The sequence below is a fragment of the Diorhabda carinulata genome, chromosome 2 (assembly GCF_026250575.1).
Source record: "Diorhabda carinulata isolate Delta chromosome 2, icDioCari1.1, whole genome shotgun sequence".
Lineage (NCBI taxonomy): Eukaryota > Metazoa > Arthropoda > Insecta > Coleoptera > Chrysomelidae > Diorhabda > Diorhabda carinulata.
Window position 1 is genome coordinate 16,684,736 of NC_079461.1, and position 24,469 is coordinate 16,709,204.

The 24,469-nt window shown below is 32.4% G+C and overlaps 1 protein-coding gene across 1 annotated transcript in view; it reads right to left on the reverse strand.

The window, feature by feature from the left end:
- Positions 1-253: 253 nt before the first annotated feature.
- LOC130904080 (uncharacterized) overlaps positions 254-24,469 on the reverse strand; it is a 40,430-nt gene continuing 16,214 nt past the window's right edge. The window contains exons 2-13 of the mRNA XM_057816633.1: positions 15,287-15,441; positions 14,819-15,081; positions 14,547-14,642; positions 12,454-12,636; positions 11,825-12,035; positions 8,327-8,584; positions 7,358-7,514; positions 6,251-6,415; positions 4,170-4,339; positions 3,937-4,104; positions 3,662-3,871; positions 254-2,062 (exon numbers count right to left, since the gene is read on the reverse strand). Of these exons, the coding sequence (XP_057672616.1) occupies positions 1,983-2,062; positions 3,662-3,871; positions 3,937-4,104; positions 4,170-4,339; positions 6,251-6,415; positions 7,358-7,514; positions 8,327-8,584; positions 11,825-12,035; positions 12,454-12,636; positions 14,547-14,642; positions 14,819-15,081; positions 15,287-15,353 (2,028 nt within the window). The 5' untranslated portion in view covers positions 15,354-15,441 and the 3' untranslated portion in view covers positions 254-1,982. The remainder of the gene's footprint in view (positions 2,063-3,661; positions 3,872-3,936; positions 4,105-4,169; positions 4,340-6,250; positions 6,416-7,357; positions 7,515-8,326; positions 8,585-11,824; positions 12,036-12,453; positions 12,637-14,546; positions 14,643-14,818; positions 15,082-15,286; positions 15,442-24,469) is intronic.

Sequence of the window (24,469 nt, forward strand, 5' to 3'; positions counted from 1 at the left end):
CCGCGCGTTTCGATAACCAAGTTATCGTCTTTGGACACCAAGAAATTCCAAATTACTTGTGATAATCCCCACGTTAGAATTAACGAATATAAAATTCCACAAAGGGAAGAAGTCGAATATCTTGGAATCCATTTGGATTGGTGACTTTCTTGAAGGAAGTACCGCTTCACTAGATGAAAACATCTTTGGTGCAACATGCCAATACGCATTGGATGGAGTAATCGAAGTGAAGGTGAAAATAAAACACATTAACTGTGGTGTATAACTTGCTTTTCAAATATTTATTGTAAAAAAAAATAAATATAAAAACTATAAAAACAATTTACAACAGAAAATAGAAAGCAGTATCAATATTATAAAAGTTATTTTTAAGTTGAAAAGCTATAGATATATGTATATATATAAATTCTTATCTAAATAATTTCTATATTTTTCTAAAAATATAATGGCAGTATCACATATTATGTAGACATACGTCAAATATTGAAACGAAAAATTGGATTAAAATAATAATTTCGTAAAATGGTCGCATTGTCAAGAATTTCGATACCATGATACATCACTCGAATAAGTCATGTGATTGACACATAGCTGTCATTGTCAAATCCATATGACGTTTATTATGAAGTACCAACTTTCAAATGTAAAAGTTTCAATTCGATTAGTCACCAAAAAGTGACAGCCATGTGAAATAACTTTTGGTATTTTCAAAACAATGAATTCAAAATTAGATTGCTCCTTGATGAAAAAAAGGCGTGTGTGTGTGAATACAATAATTTTTCTTAAAAAAATACCCTAAAATTCTGAATTTTGGGGCATGTTTTCATTAAAAAAATATCTTGAACACGCAAAAATCCAATTTTTTTTCATATTATTCCTTAATATGATATATATTTCTTGGTTTTTATGACAAAATATCATAACTTCCGAATATTTTTGGTTTTATAACATTTTTTTTAGAAAAAAAAAACATTTTTTAGGCTATATTACATTTTTTCCTCGAAAAATGTAGGTTTGTTCCCATAATTTATTTTCAAAAAAATTTTTTGGTTTCCATCTTCAAATTTAATTTCATTTATTCACAACATTTTTACTTGAAAATCTCCCCAATATGGAAATATTTAGGTTGTTTTTTCAATTCATTCCTTAAAACGTTATATATTTCTCAAAATATAACAACTTTCAAAGATTTTTGGTTTCATAATAAGTTCGCAAAATGGCCCGGCCATGTGCAGCTACTATGGCGAATTCGCGCGGCCCTCTTCGGCAGCGTCTCTCACAATTTTTTATAAATGGCGGAAGCGCCTTTGATGTTTCCTTTTCGAACTTTTTATTTACAGTATTTCTTTTGAATAATTTCTAAAAAAGTCTATACGTTTCTTTTGTTTCTTTCCGTTTTAGAAAAATGTAGAAATTTATTTAGGTTTATAACTAATTTGTGTAAACGCAGTTAGTTTAGTTTTGACTGAATATTCGTAGTGAAAAGTAAGAATTTGTAAAAGTAATCGTAGAAAATTATTCAAGTGATATTTATAAGTAAATTATTATAAGTTAAGTGTAGTGTATAGTGTGTAAATAAATTAAGAACGTACAAAACAAAATCTATTTTTGACAAAAAAATGTTTTTTCTTAGTCACACGACTCATTGAGTGATGTATTACAATGATTTTTGTCCAATCACTTGATAAAGGACGTTTTTTTTTTGGTCGTCATCGATGACGAGAAGTAGACGTTTACTGATTACCGCCTCTTCGTTGCTTCCTAATAATCAGCGAGTACATACAAGAACTGAAACGTCATGAAAATTCAGTGAAACAAATAACGTGCCATATAAATAACACAACAATAGTTGTAACGAGTTTGTATGAAATACAATAAGCTCAAGAGATTCGGATATATTCGAAAAATTTAGAAAAATATGTAAATATATTTATATATTATATAAATATATATATTTTTAGTTGATTAATTTGTATGTTAACTTAATATCTAAAGTGGCCTTTCTTTGATTTACTGTTGTGGTAAACTCTAAGAGGAGTATAGTTTCCATTACCATTCATACCTATAAATAAAATAGAAATTACACGCTGCTACTTAAAGTAAAAAATAATTCAATAATTACCAAACAAATAATTTTTTTAAGTTGAAATTTAGTAAAAAAATTATTCCAAGAATCCTTCGGCTCTAGAGATAATAAGGATCCACATAAAATATTCAAATTATGGAAAATTTAATTTTCATATGGTACTTTCCGCTATGTTTCTAGTGTCATATATCAATCTAACATATTGGGCATTCTAAGAAAACAGTTGATCTAAGTCAAAATTGCGGCCGTGGGGGAAACAATTACTTTTCTCGTATGTACCTGTGTTAGTTTTTCTTGTTTTTCCGGTACAGAGGGTTGCTTTGTATTGTTTTATTATTTCATGATGTTAAAAGGACTCCATGACTACATTTTACAACTATTTCGGTGAAATTAATACAGCTGAAACCGAGTATTTTTGCATTTTTTAAAACTAGTCTGCAATTGAGATTTCAAGCAATTTATGAAATTTAGGACGTTTGTGCTTGAAATATTATTATTGTTACTTTGGGGTTTATTTCCATTATTATTTTCAAGTAAGGTTGGAAAGTGATAACCCAGTAATAGCTAGAAGGTACAAAGACAAACTTAATTTTTAGGAGGAGTTAACCCCTTTGCATTAGATGCAAATCGTTCAAGTCAGAATCTTACTCATTTTCCACAAGTTTCCAATATGTTTACCGCTTACCTATACTGGCCACAACACTGCATAGTGGACAAAAACCACTCCAACCACCCAAATCCACTTGCCGGGAGGAAATTTCGCACATCCTTTCATTCTTTAAGTAACAATTTCCCAACAAAACAATTAAATAAATTCAGAAACCTCAAAAACTTACGACCAAAACATTTGTTTACCCCACGGAGGAACATTTTTAAATAGACAATCTAACGAATCGTGTAAAAATCAGCAGATGCCTAATCAAAAATGACCGCCGTGGGGTACTTTACAGGGTACAACTTTTAGTTGTTTCTAATTAATTGGCTTCAGCTTTACCTTTGTCAATACACGATTTATTCAATATTTGAAGAGATTGAGACATCTCTCATATCTGTGGACAAGCTTTTCAATGCCCTCTTCAAAGAAAGTTGCCGCCAATAAATTCAAGTAGAGTACAAAACATGGCTCCCTTCATTATGCACATCATTACGGCCATCTTCAAACTTTTGACACCATTCACGCACAACACAAGAGCCTACAACGCTCGTCAGCTTTCTTCTGCCTGCACGGAGCGATCGGAGGTTGAGAAAAAAAATTGAACTCGTATTATACCGTTAAAGTTATTGATAAAATATTAAGCTCGTAGTTCATTTTACTCTTCATAACACTAGTAAACAGCTGATAATATAGGTTAAGGTTTTTAGTTAAAATAGCAGATTTGAAGAGTTCAACAAGGTTTAGTTTTAAGGATCATTTGACACATCGTCGAGAGTCAACTGCTATAGTAGATTTTGGTTGCTTTAAAGATGTACAGTTAGAAAAACTTTCTTAGGGGATAATTTAAGAATTTAGCCCGTCACTACAGTGATAAAAATTGTTTAGTGATTAATTTTTGATTTAAGCCTTTCTGTACTTACTGTGTACTAAAGATGGCGGAGGAGCTGGAGCTGGGGGAACATGAATAGGTGGAGCACATTTAGGTTTCATGTAGAAATGATATACAGTGAAGTATAAAATGGCTATAACTCCGGCTGCGATGCAAAAGTATTTATGAACATTTTGGAAATTGTATTCGGTGTTATAATCACTGAAAGCTAGACTTCCTAAGAGTGCTCCAAAACCACGTCCTAGAAAATGAATAAAGATGCATTAGTTTCAATATTATATCAACTGAATATTTATTTATATTTACCTAAACAAAAATGAGCAATAATTGGCAGTGCTTGTCCACAGGCGATGTATTTTCTAGGTACAAGATGTCTTAAATAGAGAACTACAGTTATGTACATAATATGCAGAGTGAAAATTTCCAACCATTCGCAAAGAAGTATGTACCAGGCATTTGTGATGAACATAAGACCTGAAATTTTATATAAAAATATTTAATTACAATATTAGGAATGAGAAAACGCGATTTTAACTTACCCAAATGATGACAAATATAATTGACGAAGCAAAAAATGAGAATATTATTGTGTCCACAAAAATCAACAATAAGCTCTGCAAATATCAGAAAAATTACTGCTGGAAGTGCTCCGACAAGAATACTAAGTCCAATTATCAGAGGTTCTCCGTATTGTTGTGTTACCACGATCCTAAAAACATAGATAAACATTTTCTAATAGAGTTATTATTTTTTTTCATCTTTTTATACCCGACGTATCAATCTTATTTTAGGAAAAAAATTATTTGGGTAAGTTTGGAACAGAGATCTTGAACACGTTCTCTGTCACCAGATTCATGCGCACTTTAAAATTGTGCGTTGATGAAACTATGGTGCAGCATTGCCAAAATTATCAGCTTTTCTTTAAAAACACCGTAAATTTGTGTCACTTTGATCCATTTTTTAAACTTTACATCGTTATAACTTTTGAACCAAATGTTATAAATGTTTGTTCTTGGTTTTATATTGTAAGTCTATATTAGTACTTTCAATTTTGAAATTTGCAAAAAGCCGAAGGATGTCTAAGTCCCCTTTTTTTAAAATTGCCCACGCAGGGATATAGGTGACTTTAGCCATGGTTATGATAGCCAAAAAGGTTTGTGTTATTTATAAGGCTTTTAGGCAGATAAACATAGTAATAATTAAAGGAACAAAATGTTTTATAATGATTTTAATTGCAAAATAAAAGAACATTATTTGGAAAAATAAAACATAAAAATTCTTTAGTAAAAAAATCGAGACTTTCCAAATTGTAGTTAGTACTAGCTAAGGAAGAAACCTCTTTTGGATGAAATAGGTTCCTCTATGACCTGCAAAATCTCTTCTACGTACCAAATAACGTCATCTGGCGTGGGCCATTACCACTGAAACAATCCACTATCCACCGATCTTTCCTTTTAATCAAATAAAATCAAATAAAAACTTTCCGATTTTAAGTTTTTCGTTGCATCCAGTTCTGTATTTTCTAGTGTGTCTTCGTTTTCACTTTCAAGTTCTCTGAAGTCTTGATCTCTCCCCTTAAAATATTAACAGAGCTTTCGGAGTCACTGGAGGAAGCCGTAACACCACTAGGACCCGCAACTGGTTGTTTTTGAATGTCCAGCTTTTACATTGACTTTTTTTCTTGATTGTTTTACCCCTGGACAGGCGAATCTTCTTTCTTCGAGTAGGTCAATAACTGAGGCACTGACATTCAATTGTTCTTTCAAATCTACTACTATTAAATTTTCCCTTCCTGGTCTTAATAAGGCATCTGTCAATGATTTAAGCATTCGTGGAAAAACTTAATTTGGAATCGTGGTGTATGCTCCCACTCAGTTTATAATTCGTAATGATTTGCTTCCATTTTATTTTCAGCATGACATTTTTAGATTGTTTGAACGAGTTTAGGATATTTGCAACCTCTTTTTGTGATGACTTTTTCATTGCCTTGGTCGTCGGATAGGCTGGATTCGTCGTAATTTCAAAGATTTTCCGTTGGAACCCTCTCCAATTCTCTTTCTAAATTGTCAAAGTATGGATTTTATATTGGCGGCAAATCGTTGTGTCAGTGGTGGTTGTCATTTCAAAAACAATCTCACCCATTCAGTACCAAGAAGATTATCTCTAAATCTACTAATATTTACGCCCTTTCGATTTAGATAATTCTTCATAAGTTTTCCCAGATCTAAGAAATCCAAGGGAAAACCTTATGTTGATGTTACTAAAATATGTGTTTCGATTTTTCTTTCTTCTTCAACTGACAATATAATCTGACCACCTGGAGTTTTGTTGTGTACTTTCTTCACCTTATTTTGAAATGTGGAAAGTCATCCAAATTAGTAACATATCCCACAATTTGAAACTTGCAAATAGGTTAAATATGTTGTGACCAAAGACAAACCAATAATAAAGATTTTCTATTGGATCACTTTGGCCGCCCTCTAACGGTACAACCTGTAATCCTAAGTTTTCCAAGATCGCTCATAAACTTTCTTCAAGGTTGTACGAAGTCTTTAACTCAATAATCAACTGATACGAGAGGACAGTCTGATATAGAATTTTTCATAAATAAACAACTTACCACGGTACAAATGTGTCAATAGCATTCCAAAATATTCCCAATAGAAATAATATTATACCCAAAGAAGCTACTTCCAAACCATATTTTCTCACAGAAGACATGGGAAGGGCTAAGAGACCGCATCGGGTGTGCCACCACCATTCTGGAGGTCCCAAAGGTATTGAGCTACAACAAAGGAAATCAATTTATGTTGCTATATTTGCATAATGTTAGTTGTATTTGGATCAAAAATCCTGTTCATTTTTGTGTTCCTGAAGAGTTTTTACTCGAAGGAGTTAAAGCATTATGCGTAATTTGCAAAATCGCTGGCGCCCTTTTTGGCAATTACTATTCTTGTACAGAATTTCGAATATTCCAATCTTTGATTATGCCAAAAGCAGTGCCACCTTGATAAAATTTGTTTTTTTTTAAATAAAACTTCTCCAATCAGGTTTTTACTTTCCAAAGGTCTCTCGTCAACTTTTGGGATTCCAACTAATATTGTTGTTCCAACATAATTATTTCATGATTTGCTGATGTTGTTTCTTCTTGTTTAATGTTATCAGTGTCAATTTTTTGAAATATTTATCATATTTTCTGTTATTAATCTCTTCAAACAGTTTTTGCAAATCTTCATTCTCTTATTTGGAAATTATATTTTTAGATAAGTAAGTGGATGATAATCCGAGTTTTGAATCCTTACCAAACAAGGATTTATATGGATGAAAGATGAATTTTTTTGGAACTGAACGAAATAGCACTCAATTTACCAATTAATAGAATCAAATTTTTTACATCTCCATTTGAACGTTCCATAACTTCCTTGGTTCTGCGGGTATCTAGGTATTCCATTAACTATTTTACAAACTGAATTTTGGTAAATGTAGATATTGTGGATAATAACCATTTCACTCTAGATCTGGAGGTGTTTGGAAGTCTAATAGTTTTTTCCACGCTTGCAAGACTTCCCATAAGAATTTTTAACGTGCGCACTGAAAAATCCTTATTTCTAGGCTCTTAATAAAATATATTTTTGCATATTAAACTGAAACTTTCTCGACAATAGTTGTACCTAACCTAACCTAACCATCTACACAGCATTAGTTAGACGATAATTAAGTCACTTACTTATCCACAAGTAGTATTAAAATAGCAACTGCAGCTAGAACAGTGAAACAGATGATTGATTCCAAATAGTGTCCGTCAGCGCAACCTCCAATGATTGGAGCAAATACAGCAAATCCAAGAGCTCCAGCTGCGAATTGTTTTCCAATATCTCCTCTGCCTTAAAAATAAAAAATAAATTCTTTGATGACCAGGTAATGAAAAGTACAAATCACAAGTGTCTAATTATATTATTTAACAACATTTCATCATTACATAACAAATACCAGCCAAATCTTGTTACGACATGGATTCCGAAGTTGTGTCACTATTCGTGAAAATAGAGGCCTTCCTGCATGTAAAAAAATGCTTAAAAGACATTTTGTTACAACATTTTTAGTCAAAAAGGTCCGTTCGAATGATATCTACAAATCAAACTCGGTGTTCATGAGCCACGCCTGCCTGTCCACCAGATATTGCTAATACTGCTCTAGGTAGGATGTTAGAAAACAGAGTCAGATCAGCGACTTTTCTAGCTACTTAAGTCTCTCGTCAACTCTCAATCGCCTATAAGACGAATTGCTCTCTTCTGTATTGAATCGACCATCCTCAGAGTATGCTTGGTAGCAGAGCCTCAAATGTGTGAGCAATATGTAAAAGATGGACGAATCTGGGACTTGTAAAGTATTAGAAGCTGTTTAGGACTATATAACCTTGGTAATAAAAACTCAATCAGATTGCATCCAACGCTACCCCAGAATATTTTCACGATTGGTATTGATGGTGATGATCTGTTGCTGCGTACGGATTTTGGGGTTAGCCGAGTTTATTGAGGTAGCTCATCGACATCAATGTGCTTTCCTCGATAAAGCTATAAATCGGGTTGACAGTTTTGTCAAAGGTAGATCGTCGATGTAGAAGTCATTGAAATGTTTCAGTTTCGTTTTTGAGATATAAACAACTGTTTGAAATATATTATCTATTGATACTCACCAGTCGATGTTTCTCTGGTGGCAATAACTACAGCTGTACTAATCAAAACTACTGTCGCAGCTAAGAATATATCTGCGATAGATTTGATGAAGAGATATATCCAAAAACTGCCTTTTCCACATTGAGATCGTTCCAATAAACTATTTTCGTTATTGTACGGATTATGTATTTCGCATATGATAAGTGGATCACAACCAGGATTTTGATTTTTCAAATTTTGTTTTACATCTGGACGAATTCGGCATCGGAACGACTCGACTACAATAATAAAAAATAATGATTAATGGATTAATTTAGTATACGAGTGTTGCTACTCGAGTTTTAAGATATGACAACACTGATATGAATATATCAAATCTGTCATTGCGATGTCATAAAGTTGTTAGAACGTGTTGTCATACGATCTGTTGTTTAAAGATATTTGAAACATTCATCTTGATCGAAAAATGGAATTAAATCTGGAAAATTTTTATGCGACAATTTTCTATGACTTTCAAATTTTAAACCAACAACAGTGTGCTGATTAAATCGACTTTTGGTGATGAGGCACCGTATGGGAAATGTTTTGAATAACAATAAAACCATATTCAATTATAAATATTTGTCTAGCTCAAAAATTAAGTAGATACAAGAAAAAATAATTTGTCACAGACTCTTGAATGAGATTAGAAGTTCAACAGTCAATTGACATTTTCATTGTCATTGAGATATACCATCAAAATTGATCTTAAACGTCACTAACACCAAACATAAATTAAGACAAACGTATAAGTTGTATCTGTTTATACTAAAAGAAAAAATAGATGCAATACGCATAAATGTCTGAGGTAAGGCTTTTTTTTTGGTTACCTTGCCTCTTAATTTAGAGAAGGATTAGCATTCAAAACAAGAAGGTCATGGCGTGGTGAAGCCTTCTCCAATGAAGAAGTTTTCATTTTTTTATATAGATAAATTATAAAAATTTAAGTAAAATAAAACAAACACGTGAAAGAATTAATAAAATATCTCAAGAAATTAAAAAGTTATGGGAAGTTGCGCTTGCAAGAATAATTTTATTACACGCGGAGCTCCATCGTGTGACGTCATTTGACCTAAACGACGCAGCACGTATTCGCTGAGTACGTACGAATGTATTGTTGTGTAGTTGCTTGCGCCGTTCGATTCGCATTTTATTTATTACCCGATGGCAGAAGTTAAAAAAAATGCCTAGAAATATTGTATTGTTCCTATGTGTCAAAGCACAACAGTTAAAAATCCCAATAATTTTTTTTTCGTGTACCAAATAATATAACAACAAGGAAGCGTGATTTAATTGGCCCTACAAGCACTGAATATGTGTGTGAAGATCATTTTGATGTAACTATTAATAATAGGTGCCTATTTCTGATCGATATAGCTATTGAATCGTAAGTAGGTCCGGAATAACTTATTCAGTAAAAATAACTATAAATTTTATGTAAATATATTTGTTATTTACTTCATATGTATGTAAGTACTGTGAATATCGAATTTATTTACAGGTTGAAAATGACACAGAAAATTTAGTTAAACATCGACTAGTTGGGGGAACATTGAAGTTAAAAGCCAACATATGTCCTCATAAATGTGACTGTCAAAAGGCGGTGAAACCTCAAAAAGAACGAGTAGCGTATGAAAAAAGACGTCGAATTGAATTTTATCTATCTATTAACAAAAGAAGTACCGTCGACTTCAAGTCAATCATCTTCGTTTCAATCTTTTGAAATGATTGTGTGTGATGAAATGGAGTTAGATGAAATAGAGGATCCGCTACCAGAGAGTATTATTTTTACAGAATCAGATAATCATCCCAATAAAAAGAGAAACAAAGGAGTTCAAGTAAATATGAAAACGTCACAGAAAAATCAAACAGTGCAAACAATTGTAAGGAGGAACAGTGCGAAAAATACCGGAAATAAATACTCCCAAATTATTTATGAATCTCCTCAGCACTCTCCATCGACAATATCGATATCTTCTCAAAGCAGTTCCCAATCAAAAGCATCAATATTTTCACTGAACAGTTCAGCTAGCTCCTTCTCAAACACAATCAAGCCTCAATATTGCAATGATACCATAAACAAAATAACTAAAAACGTTATTTTTTATATGGGGTTGCCACAAGAGATTTTTTTTCTCACGAAACTACTATCTGAAAGTGTTGCTAGTCCATTAAGAGATATTTTAATATCATTGAAGAAAATTCGTTTAGACGATTCCTATGTACGTCTGGCTATAGATTTTGATATTTCTAAAAGCCCAGTAAGTAAAATATTCAATAAAACTGTTTCCTTAACAGCTGACCGAATGAAACAGTTAATATATTTTCCACCTATCGAAGAAATTCGTGAAAAGTTACCGATATCTTTTAGAAAGATATCGGCAACTCGGAAACTAATACTTGAATGATTCGTGGTGCGGTGATATTGAATAGGTCAAATGACGTCACAGGCGAATCAAAAACCACAGACGTTCCGTACTAAAATACGTAAACTTCAATAATTTATTTCTAAGTCATTTATAGATGGATTTCAAAAATTTTTTCAGTAATTAATTACTTTTGATCTATATTTTAATACCATCACGTTAAATATAATATTAACAACATCATGAAACTTCTCCATTATGTGAACCTTTCATCGTTTCTCAGATCAGCTGGCCAGTTCCTTTGGAGTGTTTTATTCTAATAATTGATGGAGTCACTGTTTACTGATTGATTCTAGTCTTCAGTGGTGTTTAATACTTTGGTCTTCATAAAGGGTAAGCTTGGACACATACTAAGCAGCATCAGTTATCATTCGTAGTATTCTGGTATCTTTTTTTTAATTAATTTTTGTTTTATTAGAAATCAAAACTTGGTTGACTTGTAAGCTCTGATGAGTTCCTGTTAACGTAATGAGGCCACTTCCAGTGATAGTATCTCCACAACCTTCTTTTAGGTTAGAAGACCAGTTCCTTTTTGAGTTTTCTGTCCGGTTAGGGTTCTAGGAATTGATGGAGTAGTGGATTGATGTGCAATTCTAATCTATTGCAGTGTTTGTAAGGTATTTTAAAGTCTTTTTGACAGGTTCAAATGTACCAAGGGGCAAGACAACACTTATGGTTCTGTAAGAAGTAACTTTTGATTATTGATGTATTAAAATTGCTCGCAGATACCAAACAGATTTAATGACAGATTTGTAGACAATAAGTTTGTTTTCTGGGATCAATTTGAGTTAAGTTGGTACTGCGGAAGTTGAATATTGTTAACTGAGGGACTTTGGTCTTTTGTCAAGCTGAAGGGCACTTGGATAAATTCAATTTCATCTACTCTGTTAATATTCAAGATAGAGGGAACATACTATTGAAAGAGAGAGGAAGAGTATATGTTTACAACTTTCTACTTCTCTACTACTCTACGTAATGATCTAATTAGAAGTTAAGAAGAAGTTAAAGTTTCCTATATTATAGATTTAATAGTGTATCTGAACGAATACATACCTGTAGGATATTTGCAAGTTCGATTCTGTTTATTATATGGACTAATGAATGGAACTGCAGGCTTAAGTCCAATATTGAAATTGATTGGTTTCGAAAATTCCGTATATACTTCGCAAAGTTCGTAACCAGATTCATTTTGGTAGCACAAGTGCTGGTGGGGTTCGAAGTATATATTAGTACCGTTGTTAGTAACAGGTGGCAGTGTAGTCGGCTGAAAAATAAAAAAATTTCAACAGAAGTCCAGTTACATGTAAAAAATATTTTCCATTGAACGATATAACGTTGCGTGGATAGAAATCTATCCACTGGAAACTTTTGATCCTCAACAAGTATTATCGAAGACTACAGGAAAATAACCTGACATCTAAAACACCTGCGATTGGTCCAAAACTCACTCCAGCTCGTCGGCAAGTACGCCTCCGTTTGGCACGGGATCATCTGAATTAGACTTTGGAACAATGGAGATCAGTTCTTACATGAATACAGAATATGCCTCCGTGGTATTAACTGAAGACCAAGAGAGCGATTTGCAGATTGCTGCTTCTTGGGAACCGAATCTTAGTACATAACCTAATTCATTTCCATTGAGCACATTTTTAGTTTGGATAATTTATGTAATATACACTTACCCCTTCTGCTTCTAGTTCAGGTAAATCGGAAATAGTATCGCCATCGTAGTAACTGTCACTGTCGTTTCCTGCAGCTTCATGGTTCTCATTTAAAAATTGATCAAAAAAGGGAAGTTTAATAACTTTGTATGCGGACGTAGCGCGGCATGTATAGATACAATTAGTAACTAGTAGAGAACCTTTCTAGAAAAAAAAAACAAAAAAAATTACTCATAAATCCATTTGTAACAAGACAATTGTCTTGTTACCGTTGGGTGTAGGTCATTATTTTCATTTTGGCTACTACAATGTTAATATTAAATTGAAGTTTACGTTAGTGATTTATTCTGTAGAGAGTCTCATATAATTTACCTTTAACTGACCAAGGTACAAAATTGTTTATAAACAAAAAAATTTAACAATCTATCCTCATCAAAGCAAAAGATAAAACTTTTCCTTTTTCACTTGTGAAGACCATCATAATCAGATTTTGACTCTGAAAGCGTATTTACAAGGTATTTCAAAAAAAGATGATCCCTGGGTTAGCTAGAAAACTGAAAAATATTTGGGGAATCAAAAAAGATTCCAATAGGTTATCTAGGAGCTTTGAAAGCTGCAATTTTAAGTAATTTTGAGTGAGCCAGCCAGACATAGAAAGTTGGTGTTGGTATAGGTCAAAAATCTTCGACAATCGCATCATCTAATCGAAACAATATGTTGAACCTCCCTCGTAACTGCATTTTAACGAGTTAACGTTTCTATGGTTGCCTAATTAACGCACTCCGGTTTTGGGATTCCCATGAAGTTTCTCTTGTGTTGTTTTTTTACAAAATTCATTAAAACCTATAGACAGACGTTTTTTTTTCACAAAATCTTTACTTAAAACAAAAAAATCAAAGTCAACCATTCAGCAATTCATTACTTGAACCATTATTTATGTTTAAAACAATAAAAATCGATTAAAATATAATAAAATTAAAATGAAAAATACATTTTTTTCAAATCTTGAAGATAGATATCTATTATTAATATCGAATTATTTTTATAGTATTGAAATGATCTGATTATTGAATTACACACATAGAATTATGATTTATCTTCAAAAATTGATATCTTTGGAAGAATATGAATTTTCTAATTCCGATTTAAGAAGCTTATCAAGGGATCTTTCTCGATTAAAAGCACAGCCTCACATCTTACAAAAAAATTAGAAATGGAATAGAATTTTCAAAAAAAGTGCTGCTAGTTTATTCTGCAACCTCAACAAAGTGTAAGATATCGATTTAGAGTATGAAAAAATACATTGGGGTCAAAGATAAGGACATGCTGGTCAGTAAAAACTGTTTGATGTATACGGTTTCTAAACTGTTGGAAAAACGCCCCTTATTGCTGCGAAATGGATCCCCAAATGTTTGAATGTTGACCAAAAGCGTGCAAGGGTTCGATCTGTGCTCTATTTGAAAATGATGTAGACTTCTTAAACCGAATTGTTACTATGGATGAGACTTGGGAACATTTCTACGATCCAGAAACAAAGCAAGAATCAATGGAATGGCGACACTCTGGTTCTTCAAGACCTAAGAAGTTTCGTGTGGAGTAATCATGATTGATTTTTTGGATAAGGGTAGAACAATAACTGGAAATTACTATTCGACAAAATTAAGGAGGAAAGATGCAGAAATCTATCCAAAGGTGTTTTGTTTTTGCAGGACAACGCCCCTGCTCACAAATCTCATGCTGCCATGCAAAATTCGTGATTTAGAATTTGAATTACTAGAACACCCCCCTTATTAATCAGTTTTGGCTCCCTCCGACCATCATCTCTTTCCTCAACTGAAAAAAAAGTTAAAAAGGTCGTAAATTTTCTTCCAACGAGGAGGTAATAAAAGCTGTGGAGGTCTGGTTTGCAGAGCAAGAAGAAACATTTTTTTTTAAAGGTCTAGAGATATTGCAGGTTCGCTGTAATAAATGTCTCCAATTAAGAGGAGAATATGTTGAGTAATAAATTATTTTGACATTGAAATTTTGTTTGGTTCTATAGTAGGCTAAGAATTTTTCAATATATCCTCCTATAAAAAAATGTGATTGGTTTTTGAATTTGAATTTTCACTTACATCTTCATCCCAGTTATAACAGTTCGTTCTACAACGATCTTGTAAAACGAAAGCACCTTGTTCGTCACATATGAAGGAAACGTTTGCGCCTTTTCTCTAAAAACAAAAAAAAAATAAAACTAGTTTGGTGTAACCAACAAAATTTGTTTTATTTAGAAGTAATGATAATATGAAGTGATAATCTGGTGATAACGAACTTTTGTTTATGTCACATACTGGAGGAACGATTATTGTTTAACAGTGACAAATTGAAGTGAAAACAAAATACTTACAATAGGTTCTACAACTAGTAACAACCAGTACAATATTGTTGTGAACGCCAATGATATGGCTATCATGACCCTAAGATAACCTCCATTTTTACTTCTTGGCGAATTTCCTGAAGTACCTGCAAGCCTATCTGCCAAAGGGGCCGCCACTAGAGGTCCTATTAAAGCTATTAACGGTGAAACTATTGATATAACAACTGCTTCGTCTTTGGAAAGACCCAAGAAATTCATGTGAAGAGGAAGAAAAGGAAATAGGCTTCCTATAGCTGAAAATTATAATTTTAATTAGAGTTCTTTTTTTTTATTTTCTTTTGCAGCTAATTCTGTTAACTGATTTTATTTGCCAGTGATTTACGATTGCAGGGGTAAAAGATTTTTTTTTCTATATAAAAATTATTTTCTAAAATTCTTTTTCTTCAAGTTCAATAATTGTAAACAGATTTGGTGGATCTTATTTTGACTGGTACTTACCTCCAAATATTAGAAACAGGATACATTTCAAAGAGATTAAGTTAACGTTAACATATTTGATTTTCATCTTGTCGTTTTGAGTACTATTCTAAGCGGCATAAGTTTCTTAATGTTTTTTTTTAAATTCAGTTTCTAATCACTGATATTCATTCCATCTACAACAATACAAATAATTATAAATTATACAAAACATTAGAAAAAATATGGTAAAAATACAAAAGAAGTTATTTTTCGAAGCTAATCGTTCTCTCACTACATTAAATGTTTCTAAAACGATTCATTACTTGTAATTAGCAACGAAAGTATTTGTTAGACTCAAGAAATTGGCTGGAAATTTGTGTAATATAGTAGAAAGTCTCATAATTACCTTAAAATAATTTGAAACTACTTAAAAATGATTGAAATTTTTATTATATTTGTTGAATCGCCTTAAAACTTCTAAAGATATGTGTAAAGACGTTTATTTATGTAATTTTTTAGGGTCGCGTAAAGAAATTTGCGAAACTGGTCCTTCTTGGCTACAATGCAATTGTAAATTTCGGCGAAGGCGCATATTTTTTTATACATTGCGAAATTCGTTCGATCCCAAATTTTTTTATATCAATCGGTTTATTTACATTGTTTCTTTTGAATAATTTTTATAAAGTTCTATTTATTTATTTGTGTCTTTATGTTCTAGAAGTTTGGAGAATTCTTTTGAGTCTTTATTCATATATAACGAGTTTTGTAGCGCAGTTTAGTTCAGTTTATAATAAATAGTCGTAGTGAACAGAACGAATTATCATAGTAATCGAAGAATTTAAATAAATTATTTAAGTTAGTTACGTGATGTGTGAATTATTAAAAATTAGTTAAGTGTAGTGTATAGTAGTAATAAATTAAGAAATGAAAATCATATTAATAAATAAGAAAAACATTGAAATATTTTAATTCAATTAGTTGAATTATTAGAAAATTATTAGAAAATTGTAAATAATTTTTAAAATAAGCTTTTTCATTCATTATTATTTCAAGTTTATTTGAGGAAAAAAAGTATTTTTCACTTTCTAGTTTCATATTTTGTTAGAAAAAGGATGGTTTCCTGTATAATAATTAGATAAGCATAGTTTTTCTATGGTTCGTTTGACCATATTTATACCCCATGTTTTTTTTAAATTGAAACCACCTTCTCATCGAAACTTGTACCGAGCCATAACGGCGTAGTTTATAAGTTTGTCGAAGTGCTTAATTTCCAACACGGAGATCAGAGGTTCGAATCCACTGTCGCACGAAAAGAATTAAAAAGTTGTATACTAGGTGGTAGAATGATTGATGATGATAGAAGTTGATTACATTGTATTCCATTACGAATAAATACTTCGGTTATATGAAAAAACAAAGTCGAAGTGTTAAAACGCTTAAATAGTGGCGAAAGTGTCTCAAAATTGGGATGTTTGGGATGGGAAATTCCACAATCACTTACAGGAAAACAAAGTTCTAGAATTGGGAACGCCTATCGTCTAATTAGGTTGCTTCAAAGAAACACATTTGCTGACCTTTTCCTGCAGGAAACTATTCATTAACCTAACCTTAACTTTCAAAGCATTGTCAAAAAAAGTTTGGCTGCTAAAGAAGAACAAAGTGCACCAGGTTTCAAAATAAGCAAGGAAAGATTAACGGTTTTAGCCTGTCGGAATGCTGCAGGAAATAATAAACTTTCTCTGAGAATCAGCAACCAAGGGCGTTCAAGAATCTAAATGTAAATGCCTTACCTGTCATCTACAAAACCTCAAGAAACGCATGGATGATCTAAGAGCTGTTTAATGAATGATTTGATACCAAATTAGTTCCCGAAGTCACTCGATTTTTTAAAGAAAATGGCTTGCCTATTCGTGCTTTACTTTTTTTCCATCGATCAACATGTACTGCAGCATCTTAAGCTCTCGTACAAGAAAAAGTTATTGAGACTAATACTTGTAGATGAAGCTGAAACATTATTTCAAAAGCTTAAGATGATAGTAAATATCAAAGACGTAAGGGATTCTACAAATTCTTCCAAATCAACAAGCAGACAGAAAAAATTTATAGGTGCAGGAGCTATTACAAAATATTTCTGGATGTGAAGACGTTAATGAAAATGATGTGGAAGTCGAGAGAGAGATAACAATCAGCAAATTGTTGATATGGTTCTTAAAGAACCAGAAAAGGTGTCAGATGAGATTGAAGGTGAAGCTGACGATGATAGTGAGTGGAGGGTATCCCACTCGAACCTCGAGGTTGTCTTTGATATAGCGCTACGCTACGTTGTACATCAATCCAGCTCGAACCCAGCGGATACGTTTTTTTTTCTGATACATTATCACAAGAAAGAGGTTTTCGTCTTTACTGTATTTGTAATTTTAGCTTCAAAATATTCATATTTCGTCAGAATCTCGTGATTTTACATCTTGCTCAGATTTTGCTTTTGATTGATAGATGTTGTTTTGTCTGTTTTTTGTTGTGATGAGGTCATAAATTTTATGCGGAATTATCAGTTTGAGATTAAATTTTATATTATCTTCCTATTATAAAGCAGATTATAAATCTGTCTTTTAAGTTATTAACACTACAAATAAATCTGTACAAATTTCATCACCGTAAATATTTTTTATGTACGTAATATAGTTTAATGAATTTATGTGTTCAATAAACTTTTTTAACCTTGAAACTTCATACCAAATATTACATAATTTCTATTTAAAGCTACACAAGTTTCAATAACCCAACCTTCAACAAATTTGAAATATTTATAAAAACGTTTTTTACCCACAAATATTCTACAAAATCGTATTTCGTTCTAGCAGGTGTATTTCCGTTTTTATGACAATGTGTTTATCCATTTTTTTGTTTAATGAAATTTATATTCGTCGTTGGGTTGATAAATGAGATAGATACGGGCAATTAGACCTGCAATGGCACTTTTTCAAATTTCCTTAATACCTTTGCATGAAGGTGAAGATCAAGCATCGAACTATCAATTCTTGAATCATTGAATCATTAAAATACTCATGTGACCTAACGCAATGCCATTAAAATATTCAAATCTATTGGACCGAGACATCGAGGACACAGATCGAAATAGTTAACATCGTTTATTTATAGATAATTTATAATTATAAAATCTTAGTGTGTTAATGGAGTGTAGGTGTCATTCATCAACATTAATATGACGTGGAATTTACCAGTGGATATATCAAGAATATTTTTTAAATATTAGACTTATTGTTGTGCTTTATATTTAACTCAAATGTAGAAATTTAGTAAAATGGTTTTTGCTGACAGATCCTAGTCATATTCTAAATCAAATTATACAAAAATCAATCAAGGTATGATTGAGTCACATCCTATTTATGGCTTTCAGGAAGCTTTAGACACCTTTAGACAAAGATAAGTCAAAATTGCAGGTCAATTAGGGTAAATTACACTCAAAAATTGGATACAGCAGATGATCTGGTGATAATAACGAGAAGTTTGAGCATATCATAAATTCTGGCTTCTAATGCTATATAAAAAAAATCAGCACACGTACTAAGATGAAAATTTACGGCAAATAGGCCTACAGTAATCAATGGAGAAGAAACAATGAATGTAACAGAAGCTGGTGAAGAAAAACATACATAATTCATACGAACGCTGAAATTAGAGAAATCTTGAACGAAAACAAGGCAATAGGAGCCACGATTTAAAAAGATTCACGACCAATCATCAAGTACCCAGCACAACGAATTAGATGGTTGAAAAGGAGGGCCAAAGAGGGAATGGATAGAATAGAGGAGGAGAAGGACTTAAATAATGAAAATAGAGCTAAAAATGTGAATATATTTATGATTACATGCAAGGCCAAATTGATATCAATACCTCTATAACTTGAACTCAAATTATGGAGTTTTTGAGCTGTGAAAAAGCGAGCAATCGGTAATTTGGATCATTTTTATCTGCTTAGATTTATCGTAAATGTACAACAACAATAGAGAAGTAAAAACAAGATTCAATAATATAGGAATGCTGCAAAAAGTCTGAAAAAGTATATACGAGGTGGTACCCAAAAGTAACCGGAATAGCATTGCCATGGGTGGAGCTTTTGTAGTACTGATTTCTGCCGCTAGGGCCTGCCTAGCGCAACTCGTCGCCAGTTCAGTGCCGTGCGGGCCGTTGACTTGCCACATTCTGTTCATCACTACTAACCGTTTTTGCTAGTACTGTTTCACTGCTGCTTCATTTTTTTATGATGGAAAATTTAAGTGAACAACATGCCGCTGTGAAATTTTGTTTTTTACTCGGTAAAAACGCTGCCGAAACTGTTTTAATATTGAAAACTGCTTACAAAGATGGGAAAAACTCAAGTGTATGAGTGGTTTTCTCGATTTAAAAATGGCGACATGTCGATTGATGACAAACCTCGCTCTGGACGAATCGATGAAAATGTTGAAAGAGTTCGAGTGCTTGTGCGCACAGACAATTGATCAATTGTCTGAAATCAGTGGAATATCTTGGTTCAGCAAACAGGTGACTGGTTCTTCAACCATGACAACGCACCTGCACACTCAGTCATCACTGTTAGCCAGTTTTTGGTAAAAAATAACATGGTTCCGCTGCCCCACGCACCTTACTCGCCTGACCTGGCACCGTGCAACTTTTTCTTGTTTTCACACATGAAAAGGGGTATGAAAGGACGGCGATTTGAAAACATTGAAGACATCAAGAAAGGAACAAGAGAGGAACTTGCAGCCATCTCTAAAGATGAGTTTAAACAATGTTTCGAACAGTGGAAGCACCGCTGGGACAAATGTATTACTTGTAATAGAGAGTATTTTGAAGGGGATAACGTTGTTTTGAGAATATTTGTAAATATATAGCATTTAAAAAATAATTCCGGTTATTTTTGGGTACTCCCTCGTAAAATTAAAGCAGATGCTTCGTTTTTGACACAATGCTGTTAGTATTGAATCTCCCCATTACTCTTGGAACGCTCTATTACCCACAAAAGATGGTCAAATTCAAAAAAATTATAGGTAAAATTAAACCTCAAAAGACGATCTACAAGATTGTTCTGAAGAATTTTTTTTTTAAATCAAAAAAAGTTATATAGCGAATAATGTAATTTTTACAACATTTTTTCATTTTTTAGCTCACAACTCACAATTTGCGACAAAAAGTCATATGAACATAATTGTATGTGAAGGCATTTGTCGCAAATTAAATTTTTCATACTACAAATAGAGATATAACGAAAAAGCAATAAGATATAAGAGTGTTTAGATATTTATGAATAGTTCGGTTTATTTTAATATACACTGAACGTAACTGACAGATATAATTTCTCTTTTATAGCTTTATGTGTTCAATTATCTCTTTCAATGATTAGAGTAGCTTTATGACAGTAATTTACACACCGTTAAACGATGAACGATTTTCTCTTCATACTTAATTCCATTATATTAATTAATTAAGACGTCTTTGTATATAACATGTGTCTACTTAATGTTGGACTGTATAAGCTTGTTTATTTACGTGATGAATTCAGTATTCACTCATTCCAATGTAAACCACACGAAATTTCTACGGATATAATGATAGTTAGAACGATGATAGAGAAATATTCCAGAGCAATTTGACAGAAGAGTGAATTTTCAATAAAAAAGTTTTTCTATCCTTTTATTACTTAATCCGACGGGTTCTTAATATTTTCAAACCATGAGAAAAACGCGTTTGTCTTTGCTATGACTTCTTCTACAACCGCTTTCCACCAAGTCGTTTTTTATATTTAGGAACAGAAAATGATCTGAGGGAATTTGAGTTATACGTTTTTAATGTCTCGTGTCTAATTAGTTTCAATAAATCTTCTAAATTATCTGGTCGGTTGAATGTCCCTATAAAAAAATCGAGGGGTTCATATCAGCTGACCTAGGTGGTCACTCCATTGATCCAGTTCACTACTTCGGTATTTCTAATGTTGTCTATTGCTTCTCCGTTGATTTTGAGTCAATGCTAAGGACCCAGATAAGTTTCTTTGTGTTTGACGTTAACGAAACCTTGGAGAAATCGAGAAAGCATCTGTGGATGAGAACCTATAAGCTAAAGATGGCCTCCCTTGTACCTAGTGCACTAAGAATTTTATGGATTGTTATACAAATTTAGAAAAAAAAAATAAAAACTACCTTTCGAAGGTGATATTTCGTAAAGTGGTGGGTTGATGATATTTTGTTATATACAAGACCTGAATGTAAAAAAGCAATCCATGAATTTATAAACGCCCTGTATATTACATAGATTTGAGATACATCATCAATCAAATAGAAAATATAAAACAATTTCTTCATAAGTTAAGAAATAGTTTAAAAAAGCGGATATAAAGATAATCTGGACGAGAAAATTACAAAAAAATCAAAAATTTTAATTGATACTTTAGGCTTACATTATGGCTTTTTGAAACTCTTTATTCAGATGATGAACAGAGAATAAATACGAGTAGAAAGGTAAAAGTTTTCGGTCGAAGAACTGCGATGGTGGGATTAGTATTTACTGAACATCTTTTTGATTTTAAATTAGAATTTCTGAGCTCAATGTTTGTCTGATTGCGCCAAAGTTGTAGTTTAAGGCGAATGTTTGGAGCTGCTAATTTCGATCTGAACATTAAAATTATTCGTTTTATATTTGAGGTCTGGGTAGTAAATAACGAGACTGTGCGCCTAGAGATTCGCAGAATCGAGAATTCACTGTTTGCTTCAAACGGTTCAAAGCGAGCCGTTTATTTTGATTGCGCAATTTTTTGGTTAAAATTTTGTAAAAATAATTCTAGTTGAAATGTATTCGAAATTAATATTGAAAATAACAAATTTTCGGGAAAATTTAGGACAAAAAACCTGAATGCGGGACAAATATTGCTTCTAGAAAAATCTGAAATGAAAGGTGGATATTCGGGACTGTCCCTTTTACTTATAGTGAGGTATCTGTTTTTCGTTCGCCTATAAAAGTTACTTTGAACCAGCGGTATAAGAGATACGAGGTCTGGCTATTAAATAACGAGACTGTGCGCCTAGAGGGCGCCCTAGAGAGAGCAAATCAAACTTCAAGGCAATATTAATCGTTTTTCTCGACCTATACGGTATCGTGATAACTGAATGGGTTCCAGAGGTTCAGACTGTCAACCAGACTTACTATTTGTCAGTTTTGGTAACACTACGAGAACGAGTTCGTGAAAAATGGCCCGATTTTGCACTAGGACAAGGCACCTTCCCAAAACGTGCTATCTGTGAAGCAGTTAGCATATTCCAGCGCTTCAACACCCGCAGTACTCACCAGATTTGGCACCGTGTGACTTTTTTTGTTTCCGATGATAAAATCTGCTCTGAAAGAGACCCGATTTGAGTCTCTGGAAGCGATAAAGCAAAAACCGCAGAGCTTCTAAAGACACTCACCAAAGAAGACTTCCAGCACTGCTTTTATCGTAACTAATTTCGTTGTTTAATAGCCAGACCTCGTATATTTAAGATTTTATTTGATATGTTAATGATCTATATCTCTGGCTTGTAGGTAATTTAAATATATATCCTCTTCTTTCATTTCTTTCATAAAACCAAGTATTATTATAATTTTAGATTCAGAATGGAATGAATATTAGATTCTAAAATTCAATGTATAGAATTACGATAAAATTATATTTAGCCGACAATACATATGATAGTAATGGTAATTGCGTTGCCATGAATGTTAATTATGAGGGCAGCTGCTATAAAACTAGTTTTTGGAATAATGAATGTTATCATTGTAATATATTATAAATAATCTTTTATTCAAAAGTGAATTATCAGTATATCTTTTTGCATATTTTATTAATTTACAGCACTTTCACAATCTACTCTATAAGCAGAGTAATGAGTAAATTATCAAATACTGAATCTGGCGAAATTTTGTCAAACACGTTCGATTGTCTTCAACTTTATTTGCGTAATGAGCAAATGAGATTTGACCATATTTGGCCAAAGCACAAAATTTCGTTCAGGATGGATGCTTTTTCTTCATTAATTTAGATCTACAACACTCGTTTTTCATGTTTTGGTGGTTACAGAATTTCTAGAAGGACAAATGTATGCTGAAGAGCCAGCATTTGTCACTGAGACTTCTAAGTTTTGATTTTTTTTCATTTGTTGCTTCTCAGATAATTTGGATACCGATTTTCTTGATTTCCTACCTACATTCTGTTACTTTCGAATGTTGTTTACATATTTCTTAACCATTTTGAATTATCTGCCCTATTTTCGCAAACCGACTCCCGGTTTTTCGTGAGCCGCTTCAACCAAAAACTCCTCTCTACTTTTTTGGTTCTTTATCACATCTTTGATGAGTGAGATCTCCAGATCGTTATGAATTATTTGTTTAGTAACGTACCAGGGAACTGCACTCAACTTACGGAGTGTTTTGGATTGAAATGTTTGAAGTATCTTCGAATTTGAAGGATTTCTGTAGACCCGTAGACTACATTATTATGAATATAGTTTTGTAGATGAGCAATGCATATTTTTTAGTTTCAAAATCTGTTTTCTCTTGTTTTTAATGCAGCCCTAAATACTTGTCAGCTGGTTTTATCAGAATGGGAACACTATTGATGAACATTTAGTTTTTTTATCCCAGCAGGCAATTTTTTACATTTTTTCTTTCGAACTAATTTCTGGGAAGGTTTATTTGTTTTGTTTTTTAATTTTCTAGAATTTTTGTGAACTTCGTTTGGACATATAAACGAGTTCGTTGAGCGCAGTTAGATTAGTTTATGATAAATAGTCATAGTGAACAGGACGAAATAGAAAATCAAGAATCAAAGAATTTAAATAATATGGTAAAGTGTTGGTGATGAGTTTATTATTATGAGTTAGTGAAGTGTTTAAATAAATTGATAACGTAAGTGTTTGTAAATTCACCCACTACAAGCATTGTTAACATGAAAATCTCCTTTTGTCACGTACACGTCGGAAAATTTGACTATTTGACCGGTTAGGTAGCTACTTTCAAAATAACTAATAAAAATAATTCATGACAAATATACTATTTTTTCTTTTGAAAACAATTATCTATGGCTGTTATAAAAATAAACGGGATAAAAGATTCAATCAGACATAAAAGTATTTCTCGAAACACTTGAAAAACTTGCAACATCCTTTGATACGTTCA